The sequence below is a fragment of the Mangifera indica genome, chromosome 2, assembly GCF_011075055.1.
Source record: "Mangifera indica cultivar Alphonso chromosome 2, CATAS_Mindica_2.1, whole genome shotgun sequence".
Lineage (NCBI taxonomy): Eukaryota > Viridiplantae > Streptophyta > Magnoliopsida > Sapindales > Anacardiaceae > Mangifera > Mangifera indica.
Genome location: NC_058138.1, coordinates 21,735,804 through 21,753,378, shown reverse-complemented (window position 1 = coordinate 21,753,378; position 17,575 = coordinate 21,735,804). Strand labels below are relative to the sequence as shown.

Below are 17,575 nucleotides of genomic sequence, written 5' to 3'. Positions count from 1 at the left end.
AATCCCTGGGTATGAATATAAATTTTATTCCTTCTAAAAATTGGAGATTCCAAGCAAGATCCTTCACCCCAAAAGATCATGCATGCATGTTGGAAATGAATATTAACTTGTATAATAATGCAGCATGATTCCAATTAAAACTCGATCCTCGGTAAACATACACAGTGACATCAGGCTTAAATTAAGCTGAGTAGTTAATTTTTATGGCCAAATGACTAATTCCTATTCAAGGGATAGTAAAAACACAAAATAATTTTTGTTAATTTTTATAAATTTAAATATTTATTTATCTATTAATTTTGATTATTATAATTAGAGATAAAATCATCATTTAAAGATTTTTATTTAAACAAGCAAAAATTATTTCTTTTTTTTGTTAGTTTCAAAAACTAATTGATTCTCCTTAACTTTATTTTAAAAAATTAATCTTTCACTTTCATTATACATGATTTTTAAAGTTTTATATTTTAGAATGAACAATCACCCCCGCAAACTTTGAAACATTGTATTTATACCCCAAAAACGTCATTTCATCTTTTTTGTAGTCGTTCTTACCAGTGTTCCTCTTCGGTGGCATCTCCCCTCCCTCCATGGTGGTTTCCTGATGTGGAAACCACCAAAAATCTAATAGAAATAGTTGAATTTTCTCACACAAATCTATATAAAAACACACATATCTATGTGACGATCTATGCATCGACGACGCATAGATCAGTTGGATGGCATTGCACAAATGACGTCCACATCTGTGTGATGCTGTCCGACAAATCTGTTTGTCACTGTCGCATGGATTTGTATGATTTTTTCACAAATTTGTGTACAAAAATCAGGCCATTTCAATTCGATTTTCGATGATTTTCACATCGAAAAGTCACCAGGGAGGGAGGAGAGATAACACCGGAAAGAACTATTGTCATTAAGATATAATAGAGTTTTTGGGGTGTAAATACAATGTTTCAAAGTTTGAAAAAGGTGGTTGTTCATTCTAAAATATAAAATCCTAAAAATATATATAATGGGGGTGAAAAATTAATTTTTTAAAATTAAGTTAGAGAAAAAATGGTTAGTTTTTAAAACTAAATGGAAAAAATTAATTTTGTTTGTTTAAATAAACTATAGGAAAAATAATTAATTCTTAAAATTAAGAGGTTAAAAAAATCAGTTTTTCTTTATTTAAATAAAAATCTCTAAATAATAATTTTTTCGTAAATGAATATTTGAGTTTTCAAAAATTAACAAAGGCACTTTATGTTTTCACTATAAGATGGACGGGAGTAAGTCTATTGGCCCATTTTTATCCAAAACATACCTGACGTGAGCACCATATCTGCATTAAACAAATAGAGCCAGAAGACTATTGGACTCATGAGGGACCATTTTAAGTCATGACAAATCTAAAAGGCCAAACAACTATTTCCCACCCAAGGTTTAGCGTTTTCTCAAAAGTCCCCCCTTTAACTATGGAAACACCAAATACCCACCCATGGCCGGTTAGATTTAACCAAACCCTAACGCCTGAAAATTTTATCTCCTTTTGCCCCCCAAAGCTTTAAAAACTAAAATTTTCCCCCACCCTAAGTTTTAAAAAATCACAGTTTCACCCTAGGGTTTGGTTTTGAAATCTTCGGCGACCTCTCCGGCTCCGTTGCCGACGGTCGCTCCCTCCCGAAGAAAGCTCTCCTTCCGGCGATCTCTTTCCTCCCATTTGGAGGTCCGATCGGCGCCCGGAGACGCCGTGGGAGACGAAGACGACGTCGTCGTCTTCGTCTGGAAAGACGATCGTCTTCCCAGAAGAAGACCTCTGGGAAGACGAAGAACTTCGTCTTCCCGACGAAGTTCTTCGTCTCCCACGGCGTCTCCGGGCGCCGATCGGACCTCCAAATGGGAGGAAAGAGATCGCCGGAAGGAGAGCTTGCTTCGGGAGGGAGCGGCCGTCGGCAACGGAGCCGGAGAGGTCGCCGGAGATTTCAAAACCAAACCCTAGGGTGAAACTGTGATTTTTTAAAACTTAGGGTGGGGGAAAATTTTAGTTTTTAAAGCTTTGGGGGGCAAAATTAGTTTCTATTTTATTTTATTTTTAATATTATAGCAAAAATGACGATTTTACCCCTACCACCGTTAGGGTTTGGTTAAATCTAACCGGCCATGGGTGGGTGTTTGGTGTTTCCATAGTTAAAGGGGGGACTTTTGAGAAAACGCTAAACCTTGGGTGGGAAATAGTCGTTTGGCCAATCTAAAAACTAATCTTCAATCAATCAATAGACTATATCACCATTTATGTTGAGTGCTGCTTCGTCCAACATGTTATTTAATGTCACGTTTGTGGATAATAAATGTTAACAATTTTGTACTAAACGAACTAATTATCTCATTGCCTGTCGAAGACTTGAAATCCATCCTTGTCGTCTGACAAATATGAACTACTCTCGTTTTAAATTGGTAAAACTGCCTCTTTCAATTATTTATTTATTTATTTATTTATATTTTCTTGGGTCATGCTGCGAAGCTCTCTTGCTACCTGAAATCCTTCTAGTCCTCGAGGGCACTCTTTTTGTTGGATTTGTCACATCAAATCAAATCCAAACAACACACTCTCCTCAAAACTCCTCAACAAGGGAGATGTATTTGTAGTCCCAATTTGTCTCAATCACTTCCAAGTGAATATAGGCAACTGCAGTTGTCATTGCTGCTTTAAGCAGCAAGAATCTGGTGCTATTACAATACTAGAGAGAATGCCATGATCTCACAAACCAAAGTCTATTCTGATTCACTAGTTCCAACAAGCAGTCGTCAACATCTTTATAACTAAATTGGCCATTGCTCTGCCTTGTAGAAAATAAAATTGGTTCTTTCTAATAAATGAAGCCACTGGTGCAAATGAGCAGTAGATTTACTCCAGCGATTGCAGATTAATATGTGATGACAACAGTCCAAAGTTAAACTCATTTGCAAGTAACTGAATTTTACATAAAATAAAAAACAATGAAGTTGTTTTATATTCCACAAAAATATTTTCCCATCTAATTGATTCCGAAGTTAATGTCATCTACAGACCACGGAGGGAATTTAAGATTTTCATCTCCACCAAAAAAATTTTCATATTAATTCTCTATTTGCTGACTTTTCATAATAAAATAAATCACTCACACCATTCTTGAGCCCAAATGGCATGCACTGAAAGGCACATCATCCTTCTGTTGTCAATTTTGTGGATAATTAATGTCGTTATAGAAACTTCGTTGGTTGCCAGCTTAGAATCCTCTCAGGATTTGAAATCCATCGTTTTCGTTTGACAAATATGAACTACTCATGTTTTTGGTATAACTCCCTTGCTTGATTTATGTATTTTTTTTTCTGGGGTCTATTGCCACACAGCTAGCTAGCTCGGTCGCTTCCCATTTCCAAAAAAAATTTTGCGCCAAACAAAATCGATTTTTTTTTAATTCAACTCTATGGAACAAATTGTACTTTCGATTGTTTTGTTGCATAGGATATAACTTAAAAAGAACATGAAACTTTCATTAATGGAGCTCCTCGATGTTCAGTTTTAATACAAAACTTAAGCTAGTTCAGTCGCCACACACGTAGTCAAGAAGCTTAGACTGGTTCACTAACCCCATCTACGCAACCGGTGAATTTTTGCTTCCTTTCAAGCACTTTTAGCACATGATAAAGGAAAATTAATTGATCAGCTTCATGTCAAAAAATGCACTATACTTTAAGTATAGTAAGTAAACATTAATTAAATAAGGGGCTGTTAGTAGTTGTTGAAGAATTTTTGGTCCTTTCCAGACTTGTTTAATCATCAATTGCTTGTAGCTTGAAGGGAAACACTCACACAGGCTCGGTCACTTCCACCATAAATTCACGTTTATTCATGCAATCTATCTCACACATTCAGATTGAAATAAGCTATCCTAATACGATTATGAAAACTGTTCATGTCCTTGTAGTTTTTGTTCTCTTGGCTTTGGCTTCTCCACCAGCCTTTGCCCCAGACCCTGCCCCTCTTCAGGACTTCTGTGTAGCAATCAAAAACACTGTAGATGGCGGTGTGTACTCTCTTAATTTCTGTTAACAATTAAACATACAAGTTTCTGCTACTTAACACACTATTTTGACTAGTATTTTCTTCATTTTTTCATGTAGTGTTTGTGAATGGGAAGTTCTGCAAGGACCCAAGTCATGTAACTGCAAATGACTTCTTCTTTCAAGGGCTTAACATACCAAGACCCACGAACAATCAAGTTGGTTCAACTGTCACCCTTATAGATGTTGAGCAAATCCTAGGACTTAACACTCTTGGTGTAGCCTTAGCTCGACTTGATTACGCACCAAACGGTGGTGAAAACCCACCACACACTCACCCTCGAGCCACTGAGCTCCTCCTAGTCCTGAAAGGCACTCTTTTTGTTGGATTTGTCACATCAAACCCCAACAACACACTTTTCTCAAAGGTTCTCAACAGTGGAGATTTATTTGTCTTCCCAGAAGGCTTGATTCATTTCCAAGTGAATATAGGCAAAACGAATGCAGTTGCTATTGCTTCTTTTGGCAGCCAGAACCCTGGTGTCATTACAGTAGCAAATGCAGTCTTTGGATCAAATCCACCCATTAATCCTTTTGCTCTGGCGAAGGCATTCCAGCTAAACCCAAATGTGGTGAAAAATCTTCAAGCAAAGTTCAGGAATAACAGTTAAGTATGCAGCAAGATAAAAAAAATTAAGGAGTCATAAAGTAGTTGACTGTGATCTGTATTAATGAAATTTTCTTTATCATGGTTTGCCCAGAAATAAAGAGGCTGCTACCTGCTGAGGGTTCAGTTCTATAGATTGTCAATGTGTTGATATAATGTTGGCTCTTTTACTAATGAAGTTTTCTGATCTAAATTTGCTATGTGGAAAACTAAAATACAAAAGGGAGACACCTTTTTTCTTCTAAGCAAAGTGTTACTTTTCCAATAAAATAGTATTCTTCTCATTCTCGTATAAAGAAATGGCATGACAACGTTATGTTGACTAGCACATCACACAGTAAGGGCATGGCATTCACGGCTTCGATAAGCAGATGACAGAAGTCTTTTTCTCTTTGAAGACCCTGATGGCAAAGTCACCAATGTATTCAGGAAACCAATGACACAGATCTTCAACTTTGTTATCCAAATAACTAGTCCTTCCCATTTACTGCAGAGAAATAAAAGAGAATTGAGTCAATTCTACACAATAAATTAACTTATCTATATATCTTGTACTGGTAACACATTGGGAGAGACAGATATGCACAGATTGGCCACTAGGTTCTATTTGTAGAAAGAGGTAGAAATATAAGGTCATTATAAATGTAAAATAGATGGACTGGATAAGTTGATAAATATAACAAGAGAACATTCAACAGTATTCAGAGCTCTCCAGTTAGGTGCCTCCACCTAAAAAAATTAAGCAAATTGTACAAATTTGTTCTCCTAATCAAAGCAATCATCTCAGTGCTAATATTTGAATATCCTGAAGGAAACAGAATATAAATTTATACACTGTAGCTATGCAAAGATAGCAAAATCTTAAGCACTTCTTTGTGAATCATGCCAAAACAGGGTTGTGAGTAAAATGTATCAACCAAAGATTCACGAAAACATATCTAGTTTCATTTCAATGAACTACAAAGAAATAGAGATGAACCGTTAATTAAGATAGTTGCACAACAAGAAAATATCCGTCCGCAATCAAATTTCCCCAATAACTTATGGGCATGAATTATTTTGGTAAGTTACCTTATTTCTAGGAATCATCAGAATTATAACATTACAGAGGTGCCTGGTTCCACACTGGATGAAAACAATATTGAAGCAATGAGACCAAGGATGTCAAGCCCTCAAGCGAAATCCGTTGATTGAAGACACATACATGTATGCTGGTTTTTGTATAGGATATACCTTTTTGTTTTTGTTTTGGGAAATCTCAACAGAACAAAAATACACAAAATAAAATGGAAGAATGATCTACCATGTTACAGCCACTTATTTAAATCTACATCTAGGAAAAGCAACTCCTTGTGAATAGGATTTTACTTGTTATGTAAGATAATAAAAAATGAAAAATTGTACAATTGGCATTTAATATCAAAGATCTTATAAAATGCAAAAAAAATAAGGCTAGCTCAGAAATGAAGCTAAAAGGTGAAGGAACTTCATAAATGTAAGCCTCGACCATTATAGACTATTGTTTTGAAAGGAAAAAATTGAGCAGTGTTTCATGCATGAAATGAAGTGAACTGGATTAATAGGTAATGCACAGTGAATATAAAGATTATTCATACACACTCCATGCAAAAATTTTACTTGATTAAGGGAAAGAAGTAGAGACCAAATCGATTGCAATTGCACTGCTAATCAGATATTGCATTCTAAATTGATTTTTTTTTACATTGTTTCTCCAATAAATATTCATTCTGTTTCCTCCTTATTATACTTCCATTCAATATAGCTATCAAACAGTTGCAATGAAGGAGAAATGACTTTAACAAAGAAACTGGAAACTAAAGCACAAATAAGCTCACAGTGAGAGCTAAAGAGAATATAACGAGTAGTTCATCAAGAAAATGGGATATTTTACAGTATGCTGTACTAAGAACCACGTGTATGAGAAAAATTTTTAAATGTTGTTAACATGTGAACAATAATTAAGCAGCCAACTTCCACAAACTAGCTAAGTTGCTCACAAAGAAATCACTCACATCATTCTTGAGCCCAAATGGCAGACAATAAAAGGCATCATCCTTTCCATTCCACACATATCAAACAGACCGAAGAGACACCTCCAACTGCTCTATCCTCCGGGCCAGATCATGCTTCCCACAATTCTTCAAACCATCAGTAACCATATCAAAGCACCTCGAAATTGGTGTCAACCCTATCTCAGTCATCTCCACCAAATAATTTGCCGCCTCTACATACCTCCCCCCACGACCACACATTGTTATCAGCATTGTATAAACCGGCCTGTTGGGTGGATGCCCTTTGATTTTCATCTCGCTAAAAAAACAAAACGCATCATCAAATTGCCCCCTTCTAAACATCCCCTTAATTATTGGAGCATACAAGCTCGGGAATGGCTTGTGACCATCCTCAACCAAGTTATTCAACAATCTAAAAGCTTCATCGATCATACCCACTTTCGAAACTGCAGGAATCAATATCTTATACGTACATATATCCACACATAAACCTAATCTGCACGCACTATAATACATATCAACACAAAACTCAACCTCCCCAGATTTACAAATAGTTTCAATCAACGAATTAAATGTCTCTATATCAGGTACAAATCCTTGTTTAATCATTTTATTCACCATTTGCTTGGCAGACTCCAAATACCCAGCATTCAACAACCCTTGAATCAACAGATCACGACCTCTAACAGGCGGATTAAACCCTTTATCACTCATCTCCTGTAAAAACTCTTGAGCCTCCCTCAGTTTCCCAGACGAACACCAAGCATTCACAAGAATCGTATAAGTCCTCTTATCAGGCACAACCCCTTTTCTCACCATCCTCCTAATCAAGGCATAAGCTCCATGAAACAGCTTGACCTCACACAAAGCAAACAGCAAAGAATTATACAAAGCAATAGACTTTTCGCAGTTAAAAACCTCAGACTTGTTAAAAATCTCAACAGCATTATCAACCAACCCATGTTTACCAAACTCTTCAACTACAAAACAAAGGGTTTCAGAACTGAGAGAAAGATGGGATTTTTTCATGAGTTCAAAAGTCTTCCACATGGACTGGTAGCGTTTATGGTGGGCAAGGGTTTTGATGAGCTGTTCGAATTCGAGGGAGGTAGGGGAGTAGTGGGCCCGGGCCCAGGTGAAGAAGCGGATGGATTCGGAGGGGGAGGGGGAGGTGGAGCAGGCGCGGAGGACGCGGAAGACGAGCTCGGAGGTGAGGGTGAGATTGAGTTTGGAGAGGGTGCGTTCAGGGTAGATATCATGGCGGACGATGTTGGCGACGTGGTTGATGGCGGCAAAGTAATCGTCTTTGGAGGGTTTGAAGGAGGCTGAGGTGGTCAGAGTTTTGAGGGAGTGGAGAATGGGGATTTGGGCGCGGGTTTTGATGAGGGAAGTCAGCATTTTTTTGGTGGGTTTGATTTGATAAACTGAAACTGAAAGTGAAAGCTTACGATTGAGGTGAAGAAAAGAATTTACAGTGAAATGGGCTATTCTGCATTTCGGATTTATTTTCTTTTCTTTTAACATAATAAATTGGGTTAACTTCAAAATTAAAAAATTTTGAATTATTAATTTACTAAATTCATTTTTAATTCGGTTGTAGTAGTAAAACCACAAAATGGTCTAACCAACTCTATCATGCCCTGTTTAAACAGTTTATAAAATTGAGGAGGGTTTTGTATTTGTAAATCTTAAACGAGAGGGATATAGTTTATAAAATTGTGGATTTCGAGTTAACTTAAAAAATAATTGAATTGGATATGGGAGAGTGCCTTAGTTAAAGCATTCATAGTTGATCCAAACCTGAGTTTAGTTTCCCTCTTGTTGAGAACCTTACCACTAATGATTAATGAAGTGAGTGAAAAACCGAGTTCAAAACAAGGGGAAAATGGCGCTAACGCTGTCACACCAAAGGAGAAGGCAGGTAGAGGATCTTAGGTTTAAGTCATGAAGCAAAGATAAAGCCAGCTAACTCAAGCGATTGCATGAACGAGAGCTCGATTCTGGCCATCGTTTTTATGCAAATATAGTCATTGTTGCCGGTCTCTGGGTAATTGCGAATGCTCCGTAGACCAAGAGCCTTCGTAATAATTTGTTATGGACTCCACTCACTTGTACGAACGATACGTTTTGAGGCTAATGTGGGAGTAAACCCAATAAAAAAACTTACAAGAATTTTAACAATGTTCCATGTTTCTTCAAGCCTTGTTCGTAGAACCCCAAATCAGAGGTTTTAAAAGTCATTATACTATTGGTCAGAATTGGTTAGGATTTCTTGTTATCTGGATTAGATTGTTTTGCTTCAACGTTTCATCAACATGTCACTTAACCAGAAACCAAGGAAATGTCAAATGTTTATATTCCCTCCATTCCAGAAATGATGTAAAGCTAGAGGATCATATGCCACCACCAACATTGCCTATAATAATCCATCAACTGAAGCAAACAGAAGTGTTAGCTCATCATTCAAAATTCTTACTGCCCTCAAACAAAAGGGCGTCGAGTTCTTACCTCTAATTTCCCATCTCATCTCCCGTACTGATTATCATCATGGTCGTAATAATCAAGGTAGTATGAACAGATGTTAGGTGTTAACTGCAGACAAGAAAATAAAAGGAGAAACTTTTGGTGATTTTATTGCTTCTCCTAGTTTTCACCAATCCATCCGTGAATAAACAAAGTACATCGTCCAATCAAATCCATCAGCACAGACGTCATAAGCACAGCCATGGCATCATCTGAATAAGCAATCTTTTTTTTTTTTTTAAATCGGTATCTGCTCCTAAATACAATCATCTTTCTGTTATTTCTCTGTCTTGTCTTGTTTTTTATCTACAATCCCGTTCACTGCGCTGTCTACCTATCTATCGCATGGGAAGTCCATGTCATTCTCAGTTACTTTAAAGTGCTGGGGCTTCTGCCCTGAACAATGCAGATTCCACATTCTGAAGTATGACCTTTCCAGATTCTTAACCTGCATTTGGTTCATCAAAAGCAGATTTTAATCAGTTTTTTCATTAAATGGGAAACTGCAGAATGATGGGAAAATTTTACATTAGTTTTAACTCACCCAGCGTGCTGTGTCAAATAGAGGACATGTAAGGCGAACTGACTTGAGTTTATTTGTAAGTGCCTGGAGTTTTTGCCGATTCAGGGCCAAAGATACTGCCCTCTCTTCATATTCCTTCATACTGGATCACAGGGAAGAATCAAAACAAAGATGTCAGATTGCTTTTTCTTTAAGTGGAAAATAAAATTAGAATTCCTACAATAAATGCAAGGTCATTCCTAATGATGTGTTGTATCAAAACGTAAAAAGCCTACCTATTAACAATCATCTCATCTCCGAGTCCAGTAGCAAGGCAGAGCGATCCAGCAACCCTGGTAGCCATTTTCTCAAGAGGTAGAGTTATCATTGGTAGGCCTGCCCATAAAATATCTGTACCTGTAGTATGGGCATTGCACAAAGGCCTGAAGGAAATCAAGCAAGCAAGCACAATACATGATTTTCCTTGTAAGTCGTATAACAACAAAACCCTAAGATTTTTGATGAAAGAAAGTAGCTTACGTGTCAAGAAATAGATCTGCTAAAGCACTGCGCCTGATATGTTCATGTTTCATAGCTACATCAGTGAAAATAATTTGATTGGGCTGCACACCCTGGGACGTGGCATCTGAACAAAAGCACAGCATTGTTAACAAGGCCCAGAGTCAGTGAAATTCTTTTATCAAATGGAATTGATAAATTTTACACAAGAAAGATGACCATAGAAACTGAGTAATAAAAAAAAGGTCCCCAATCCTTTAAATGATTAAAAAAACTTACATGCACGTAGTCTCATCTCCCCTGCAGCAGGGAACCTAAGGAGCCAGAGTGCACTGTTGGGTACACGTTTAAGAATATTGCACCTAAAAACAATGAAATCATTAATTCAAGATGGTGAATTGTATGGATACTATAAATGTAGATCTATGAATTAAGGACCATCCTCCAATTACCAAGTATTGAAGATTTCAAGATCCATCTTGTACAACTGATTGAAGCATGCAAATATGAACTTGTCTACAGGAAGACCATAATCTGATCGTTTGTGCTGGCAATTTGGATCCAACACATCCAAATTTTTCTGCAAGAGAAATTAACAGTCACTTGTAAGGTTTCCTGGCTGGAAAAAAAGATGACAAAAAATAATGGGGTTTTATTTCTTCTATTATATCAAGAAACTCACCTGTTTATAATCATTAACAAAGTAGCAATGTGGGAGATGCACCAGCTTTTCTGAATAAATATGTGCATAGCGTAGAGGTGAAACAAACTGGCAGTCAAGAGAAAACATGTTAGATAAGCAGGAAGAAGATAACAATATTAAAAAATTGATACTTATCCAATCCCACCTCATCAGTGACCAAATAATCAATGTATGATGCACCCGTGGTCCCAGGAAACCCCATGTATGAAACCTGTATAGGTGCAGGTTGCATGGCAAATATTTCATTCCTGGCTCCCTGCATGGTAACAATAGCCATGACTTTAAGTACTGATTCAATATTGCCTTACAAAGTGTTGATCTTATAAATCCAATACAAAAATGCTCCGCTTCAGATTGGGTACACTTATATATCCAATACAAAAATTGCCATACAAAGTGTTGATCTTATAAGCCCAATACAAAAATTGCCATACAAAGTATTGATCTTTAAAGGGAGTTCAACAAATTATACCTTGGTATAGCCATTGAGATTCACAAGGATCTGTATCTTATCCTCATTAATAAGTTTGGCAATCATATCAGACGACATGGCAGACACGTCAATGAAATGCTCTGCTTCAGATTGGGTACGCTTTCTCCATTCAGTACCATCATTCGGACTTAATGCATAACAGAACACCTGCAAAAAATGTTATTAATTTCTACATGTAATGACAAAAAACCCAAACAGCTCTTAGCTAGCAGATAGGAAAAAGTTCAAATTTCAGACCTCAACATTTTCTCTGTTGTGCATGCCAAACACAGATCCCATAAGATGAGACAGAGGGTGATTACCAAAATCACTGCTCACATACCCAACTCTCAGCCTCTTAAGTCCAGCCTCATGCCTGATTGGAACTGGGGCAGGATGGCTGAATGGAGTTAGAGCAAAGCGGGATGCAATAATAGAGCAATGTGCTGCATATTTACGGCTGCATAAGAGAAAAATTTGTTAAAATAAATCAGAAGATATATATAGAAGCACACGCAACTGCAGTTCATTACCTGATGTGAGAAGTGGAGAATCATACCTTATTTCAAGTGCAAGCATTGGATCAATGGGATATGCTATAGCATGAAACGGTTGGACGCTGGGAAGAACTGACATCTGAAATCAAAATTTCAGTAATTAGGACTCCAGAGGCAAATGTCAAGGAACCACCAATAAAATTACACAGAGAAACCTATAGAGATATCGTTTCTTACATTGATCTGCCGCCTGATAATCCCTTCAACTTCATTGAACATTCTGTCACGATCTTCCCAACTGCAGACACACTGGAAGATATAAAATAAAAATCAACTTGTGTTAGCAGGTTACAATGCTTCTTGTTTGGCCTAAACCAAAAAAGAAATCATTTACATATGAAATTACATAACCAGAACCAAAATAAGTACCACATATAGCATGCTCAATCCACAAGAAGACGCTTACATGTTCAAAAAAGTGGGGTACAGTATGACCATCATTGCACTCCACAGCGTTACAATAAGAAGATAAAGATCATTTATTCAACACAATTCCTAGAATGTTCTACAATCATATGATTACAAATAAAAGATATATTTGAAGCCCCTGATTTATTGGAGAAATGAATGTTCCCCCACTTCATACAGCTTTGCAACTGTTACTTCTAATCAATGTTAATTGAATGCCATATTTATAAAAATATAGAGAAAAATGGCACTAAATACTATAGATGTACCAATGCATTTCAGCAACAGAATTTAGCACGGCGGAATAAAATAAACAGGTTATCTATCTTCAAAAACTGCTATAGAAGGTCCATATAAAAGCCATTGGAAACTCAATGAAACAATAATGCATATCAAGACAGTACCTGTAGGGTATGTAGAAGGTTGCAAGTGGCTTCTGGAAAGTCGGACCGAAAAGCCAACGCCTGCTTGTAGCTCTTAACAGCAGCCTCCACATGTCCACTGAATATCATATGAATTCCCAATTACTAATATCATAATACTTACATATATAAAACAGCCCAGTAGAATAATTTTTTTGGTACTGACAGCAATAGCATTCCAATTCAATTCAGCGGAACATGGGTTGCAATTCACACATTCTCTAGGCCAGAAGAAGCCAAAGAGAAGACATTATCTCCATTATAAACACTGCATAAGAAACAGAGTGACAATTACCTATCTTTGTACGCTGAAGCCAAATTTGCATGAGCTTCAGCCATGGTTGGCCGGATAGTGATAGCACGCATATAGTCCTGGATTGCATCAGTCACTCTACCAATCTCCTTGTAAGTGTTTCCCCTATTGACCAGTCCATCAGCGGCCAAGGGATCAATGCGAAGAACCTCATTGTAGCAAGATATAGCCTCAGCATAATTTCCCTGTAATGAGAACACACGTAGAAGGTTCATAAGGACAGAAATGAAACAAAGCTAAGAATTAACTCTAATCTAACCTAAAAGATCCTAGAAGAAGACTGCAAAAATAGAAAATCAATACTCTAGCTCTAATAAAAAAGCTTGACAAACACCTGTTGTTTATTTATCACAGCAAGATTGTTATAGGGTGCAGATAATCCTGTCGTTACCCTCAATGTTGCCTTATAATATGAAGCAGCAACAGCTAACATGTTCCTGCAGGTTCCAAGTCATCTCATTTTTCATTAGCAAACTTTTCAACATATAGTCATCAACCTAAATCAATTACTACAATATCACGCATCAGAATTACATACCATTCCATGTATATATTCCCAAGGTTGGTAAGCGCTTGTGGATGGTTTGGTTGTAAGGCCAGACATTGCTTCACCAAGAAACAGAAAATATCAACTTAAGATCAAATATATGTGGAGACATAGCAATCATAAAGAAAATAGCATACATTATAGCACTGAATTGCTTCCTCAACTCGACCCATATCTTTCAATGCATTACCCTACCAACCACAGAAACAAACAAAACATAATGGTTAGGAACTCTGTCTCTGAAGATTATATTAATTCAACACTAAAACAAATGATACTACATTAAATTTTTAAAAAAAAAAACTCTCACCATATTATTGTAAGCCTCCAAAAATCTAGGATCAAAAGATATGGCTTGCTTGTAATAAAGGATTGCCATATCAGCTTGACCTCTCTCATAATATGTACTAGCCAAGTTACCTGTACCATAAAATCCAATGTGGTAATTCAATTGACTCTGTAAATCATTCTCAACCATGAATGCTTCAGAAATATATAACATGACAGTTAAGAAGACAACAATATATCAGGCTCCATAACAATTTACAGGTAAACAAAGTTTAGACCTCCAAATCCTTTAGAGTGAATCCAAAATCAGTAGCAACAAAACTTTGCTCAATGATATAACTGAACCTACCAAAAGCTATTGCATTGGGACGAGTCTGAACAGCACGCTGATAACACATGATAGCTTCCTGAGGCATTCCCAAAGCCTGAGGCAAAAGAAATATCTTGTTTTTCTCTGACACAGAATGCCATTCTGGGCACTAGCAGCTACTAGACCTTAAGGATACAAGCATGACATCTTACCTTATAAACATTTCCAAGGTTTAGATAGGCATCAGGAAATGTAGGTTTGAGTTTCACAGCTTCCTGAAAAATTTTATAACAATATAATATGATTAAAAAAGTACAATAAACAGTTGAAACAAATAATTGCAAAACATATGGAAACACTTGAAAAAAGAAACCTTGTAATATTGAAGAGCTCGATTGAGATCTCCAGACTCCATAAAGAGACCCGCAAGATTAGACCATGCAATAGCAAAAGTAGGTTGTATGCGTAGAGCCTCAAGGTAGCAGCTGTATGCCTGCACAAAATGTTAGATTCTGACAATTGGGAGTCTTGCACACGGAAGTTACAACAAGACCAACCATCATCTGAGCCCTGGCCTGTACATAACAACTTGACATCTGTATAGAACTGTGAATTAAGACACAGTTCCACACACCAATTACTCCATCAGTAACTTCATGGGAAAAGGGAGACTCAGTGACAGACAACATTACATTCCAATAAGGTGAAAATGCCTTCAACCCACATGTAGGTTGGACAAGGAAACGTCTACGCCAGGTGAACCAGCTGAGCATACGCCCAAAATGGAATAGATATATAGATTTCCCACTAATTGTGGCAGTGGGAACAGAAAATAAACTATCAGCATCCTGCTGAGAGCCCAAGATACCTAATCAAGGACTATATCCTCTATGGAAAAATATTATTAAGCCAAAAACTATGAAGTAGACTGTATGTGCTATCACTTACTTCTTGCACTAATCCTTGTGCTTTCATCAGATTCCCTAGGTTGCTATGTGCATCTACCTGAAATATTAAAACATAGAGAATATTAGAACAGATATGAGAGTGGCAAAGAGAGGAATTGGAAATCACTTCTAAATTTTAAAAGAAAAAAGTCAGATTCCCTTCTCATCAAGACCAATTGATTGACAAACAATGGAAGCATCAATGGAAAGGGTAATCAGATAACATCATACCAAAAGAGGATTCAATGCAAGTGCCTGACGACAGCACTGAGCTGCCTCATTAAGTCTTCCCTTCCGCATGTACGCACTAGCCAAGTTCGACCATGCATCAGCAAAATTGGGGCGAAGCTGCAGTCAGGCATGTAATATAAATAAATATAATTCAATAACCAGTAGAGGAAGGGTGAAGATTGCAAGCACAAACCTCAATGGCAACCAGATAATAACGAATGGCAAGATCAATATCACCTTTCTCCTGAAAGGAAAAAGACACAGTGTTGAGTTGGCAGTTATTAACTAGGAGATTTTGTATGAATGGTAGTGATTACCTTCCAAGCATTTGCCATGTTTCCGTAACACTCAGCAAAACGTGGTTCAAGTCGAAGAGCTTCTTCATTTCTGGCAATGCACATATCATACTCATGCAACTGAAAAGAAATGTTGATGCATGATTAATGAGTAGATATATTCAATACCCCAAATAACTAAAATTAAAATCAACTTCACATTATTGGTACAAAGCATAAAAAATTAAGCAAACTAACCTGATAATAAATTGCACCCAAGAGAAGAAGATTATCAGTGCGTAGAGGACTTCTCTCATAAACACTATTGCTATACTCTAGAGCTTGCTTAAAGTTGCCAGCCTTGTACATTTTATGAGCAAGGGCCATTTGCATATCTTCACCGACTACAGCATAAAAAGTTTGCACCATCAGCCACTAATATACCGCCAAATAAACTTCCCAATACTAACACCTAAGATTCCACAAAAAGATACACTAGGCATAAAACTAAACTGTTTTTTAAAAAAAAAAAATCAAAAGTTCGATTTAATACAAAAAAAACACCATGATCACTAAACCAAGTAAACCATAGGCTTTAAAAACCTGAACTTTATAGACAATGAGATCATTTTGTTCCCTATTTTTAACCTAAAAAGTTAAAAGAAGCACACCAGAAACCATCCAATTTAAATTAAAAGACTCACAAGCCCTTACACTTACAGTTCTGGAAAAAACAATATCATACACATACAAATCTAGCTTCGCCAATCAAACGCCCAAAATAAAATTTTAACCAAAAAAAACCTAAAAGTAAAGAAAATTAAAATAAATATACAAACCTTCATGAGAATCGTGGCCCTTAAATGAAGAGAGACTCAGCGATGATACTGACTCCTGCTTCACAGTCTGAAACCCAGCCTCACCAGCCCGATCCGAGCCTAGCGACGACCGAGCAACTCCGTTTTGTAACGAAATCATAATGATCACCTTTTCCTCAAATCAAACAAAAAGACTCAAACTTCCAAAACAAAATCCGATCATCAAACAAAATCCAGATCCAACAGTGCAAGATTACATAGACAAAATCAGCGAAGAAGATGGCTCGATAAAAAACCCTAGCACGGTGTTTTAGCGAGCTGGCTTCTTCAAAACGACAGAAAGTTGTAGCGTTCTGAGAGCGTTTATTTAGGGGATGTTTCAGAGAAAGCGGAGGAGGAGGAGAAGGAGAGGGGAATTAATAATAAATAAGGAGAGAAGAGAAAGACGTGGCATGATCAGAAGCGTCCATTGTGTACGGTTAAGATTCTACTGTTAGGTGTTGTGGAGATTCGGTAATGACTGACACGTATCTAAAGGGGTTAGATGAGTTGTTATGACTTGACTTGTGGGGACTTTCAGGGATTCTGATCTTTGTCCAATGATGTCTTGTCTGTCTGTTTTTATGTCTTAATTTGGTAAATTTTTAAGTTTAATTTTTAAATTAAATTATACACGGTAATTTTTTATTTTCTAACTTTTTAATTTTTTTAAGGGATGAGAAATTGAGTAAATATTATTGTTATTATTATTATTATATTTTGTACTACTTCAAGACAGGATCATTTTTATTCTTTCTAACTACCCTGACTTTTATTTGAAAATTGGAGGTACCGATACATATGCCTTTTTTTTTTTTAATTTAAGATAATTAATTTTAAATAAATATAATAATTATTTAGTAAGATATTAATACCTATATTCACCCTTTAAACGTCTTAAAAAAATAATTATACATTTCATTTTTATACTAATATTACCATAAGATTCATATGGTCTTTCTATATAAATTG

General features: G+C 36.6%; 3 protein-coding genes across 8 annotated transcripts; 1 reads left to right on the top strand and 2 right to left on the bottom strand.

Moving 5' to 3' along the window:
• Positions 1-3,852: 3,852 nt before the first annotated feature.
• Positions 3,853-9,270, bottom strand: LOC123209495 (pentatricopeptide repeat-containing protein At5g18390, mitochondrial). Of its 6 annotated transcripts, none has more exons than XR_006501078.1 (4): positions 9,238-9,270; positions 9,057-9,162; positions 6,730-7,581; positions 3,853-5,183 (listed from the first exon to the last, which is right to left on the bottom strand). XR_006501078.1 is itself a non-coding variant. In XM_044627573.1 (1 exon), the coding sequence occupies exon 1, from the start codon at positions 8,251-8,253 to the stop codon at positions 6,790-6,792; it is 1,464 nt and encodes a 487-aa protein (XP_044483508.1). In that variant the 5' UTR covers positions 8,254-9,063; the 3' UTR covers positions 6,533-6,789. The 6 variants fall into 6 exon arrangements, 1 of the variants encoding a protein (XP_044483508.1); XR_006501077.1 differs by having other exon boundaries at positions 6,730-7,587; positions 9,238-9,265; XR_006501076.1 differs by lacking the exon at positions 9,238-9,270 and adding an exon at positions 5,768-5,821 and having other exon boundaries at positions 6,730-9,063.
• On the top strand, positions 3,929-4,826 carry LOC123209497 (germin-like protein subfamily 1 member 11). The gene is made up of 2 exons (XM_044627574.1): positions 3,929-4,052; positions 4,150-4,826. Exons 1-2 carry the CDS (start codon positions 3,929-3,931, stop codon positions 4,698-4,700), a joined length of 675 nt encoding a protein of 224 aa, XP_044483509.1. The 3' UTR covers positions 4,701-4,826.
• A 66-nt stretch (positions 9,271-9,336) lies between the features above and the next one.
• On the bottom strand, positions 9,337-16,963 carry LOC123209494 (probable UDP-N-acetylglucosamine--peptide N-acetylglucosaminyltransferase SEC). The gene is made up of 27 exons (XM_044627571.1): positions 16,586-16,963; positions 16,005-16,150; positions 15,789-15,887; positions 15,665-15,715; positions 15,472-15,588; positions 15,242-15,298; positions 14,667-14,786; positions 14,506-14,568; positions 14,333-14,408; positions 14,006-14,115; positions 13,833-13,886; positions 13,687-13,754; positions 13,483-13,585; positions 13,131-13,333; positions 12,818-12,914; positions 12,183-12,254; positions 12,008-12,084; positions 11,707-11,908; positions 11,449-11,616; positions 11,122-11,232; positions 10,956-11,042; positions 10,726-10,853; positions 10,553-10,635; positions 10,295-10,400; positions 10,051-10,197; positions 9,797-9,917; positions 9,337-9,700 (listed from the first exon to the last, which is right to left on the bottom strand). The coding sequence occupies exons 1-27, from the start codon at positions 16,722-16,724 to the stop codon at positions 9,587-9,589; spliced, it is 2,919 nt and encodes a 972-aa protein (XP_044483506.1). The 5' UTR covers positions 16,725-16,963; the 3' UTR covers positions 9,337-9,586.
• Positions 16,964-17,575: the final 612 nt, after the last annotated feature.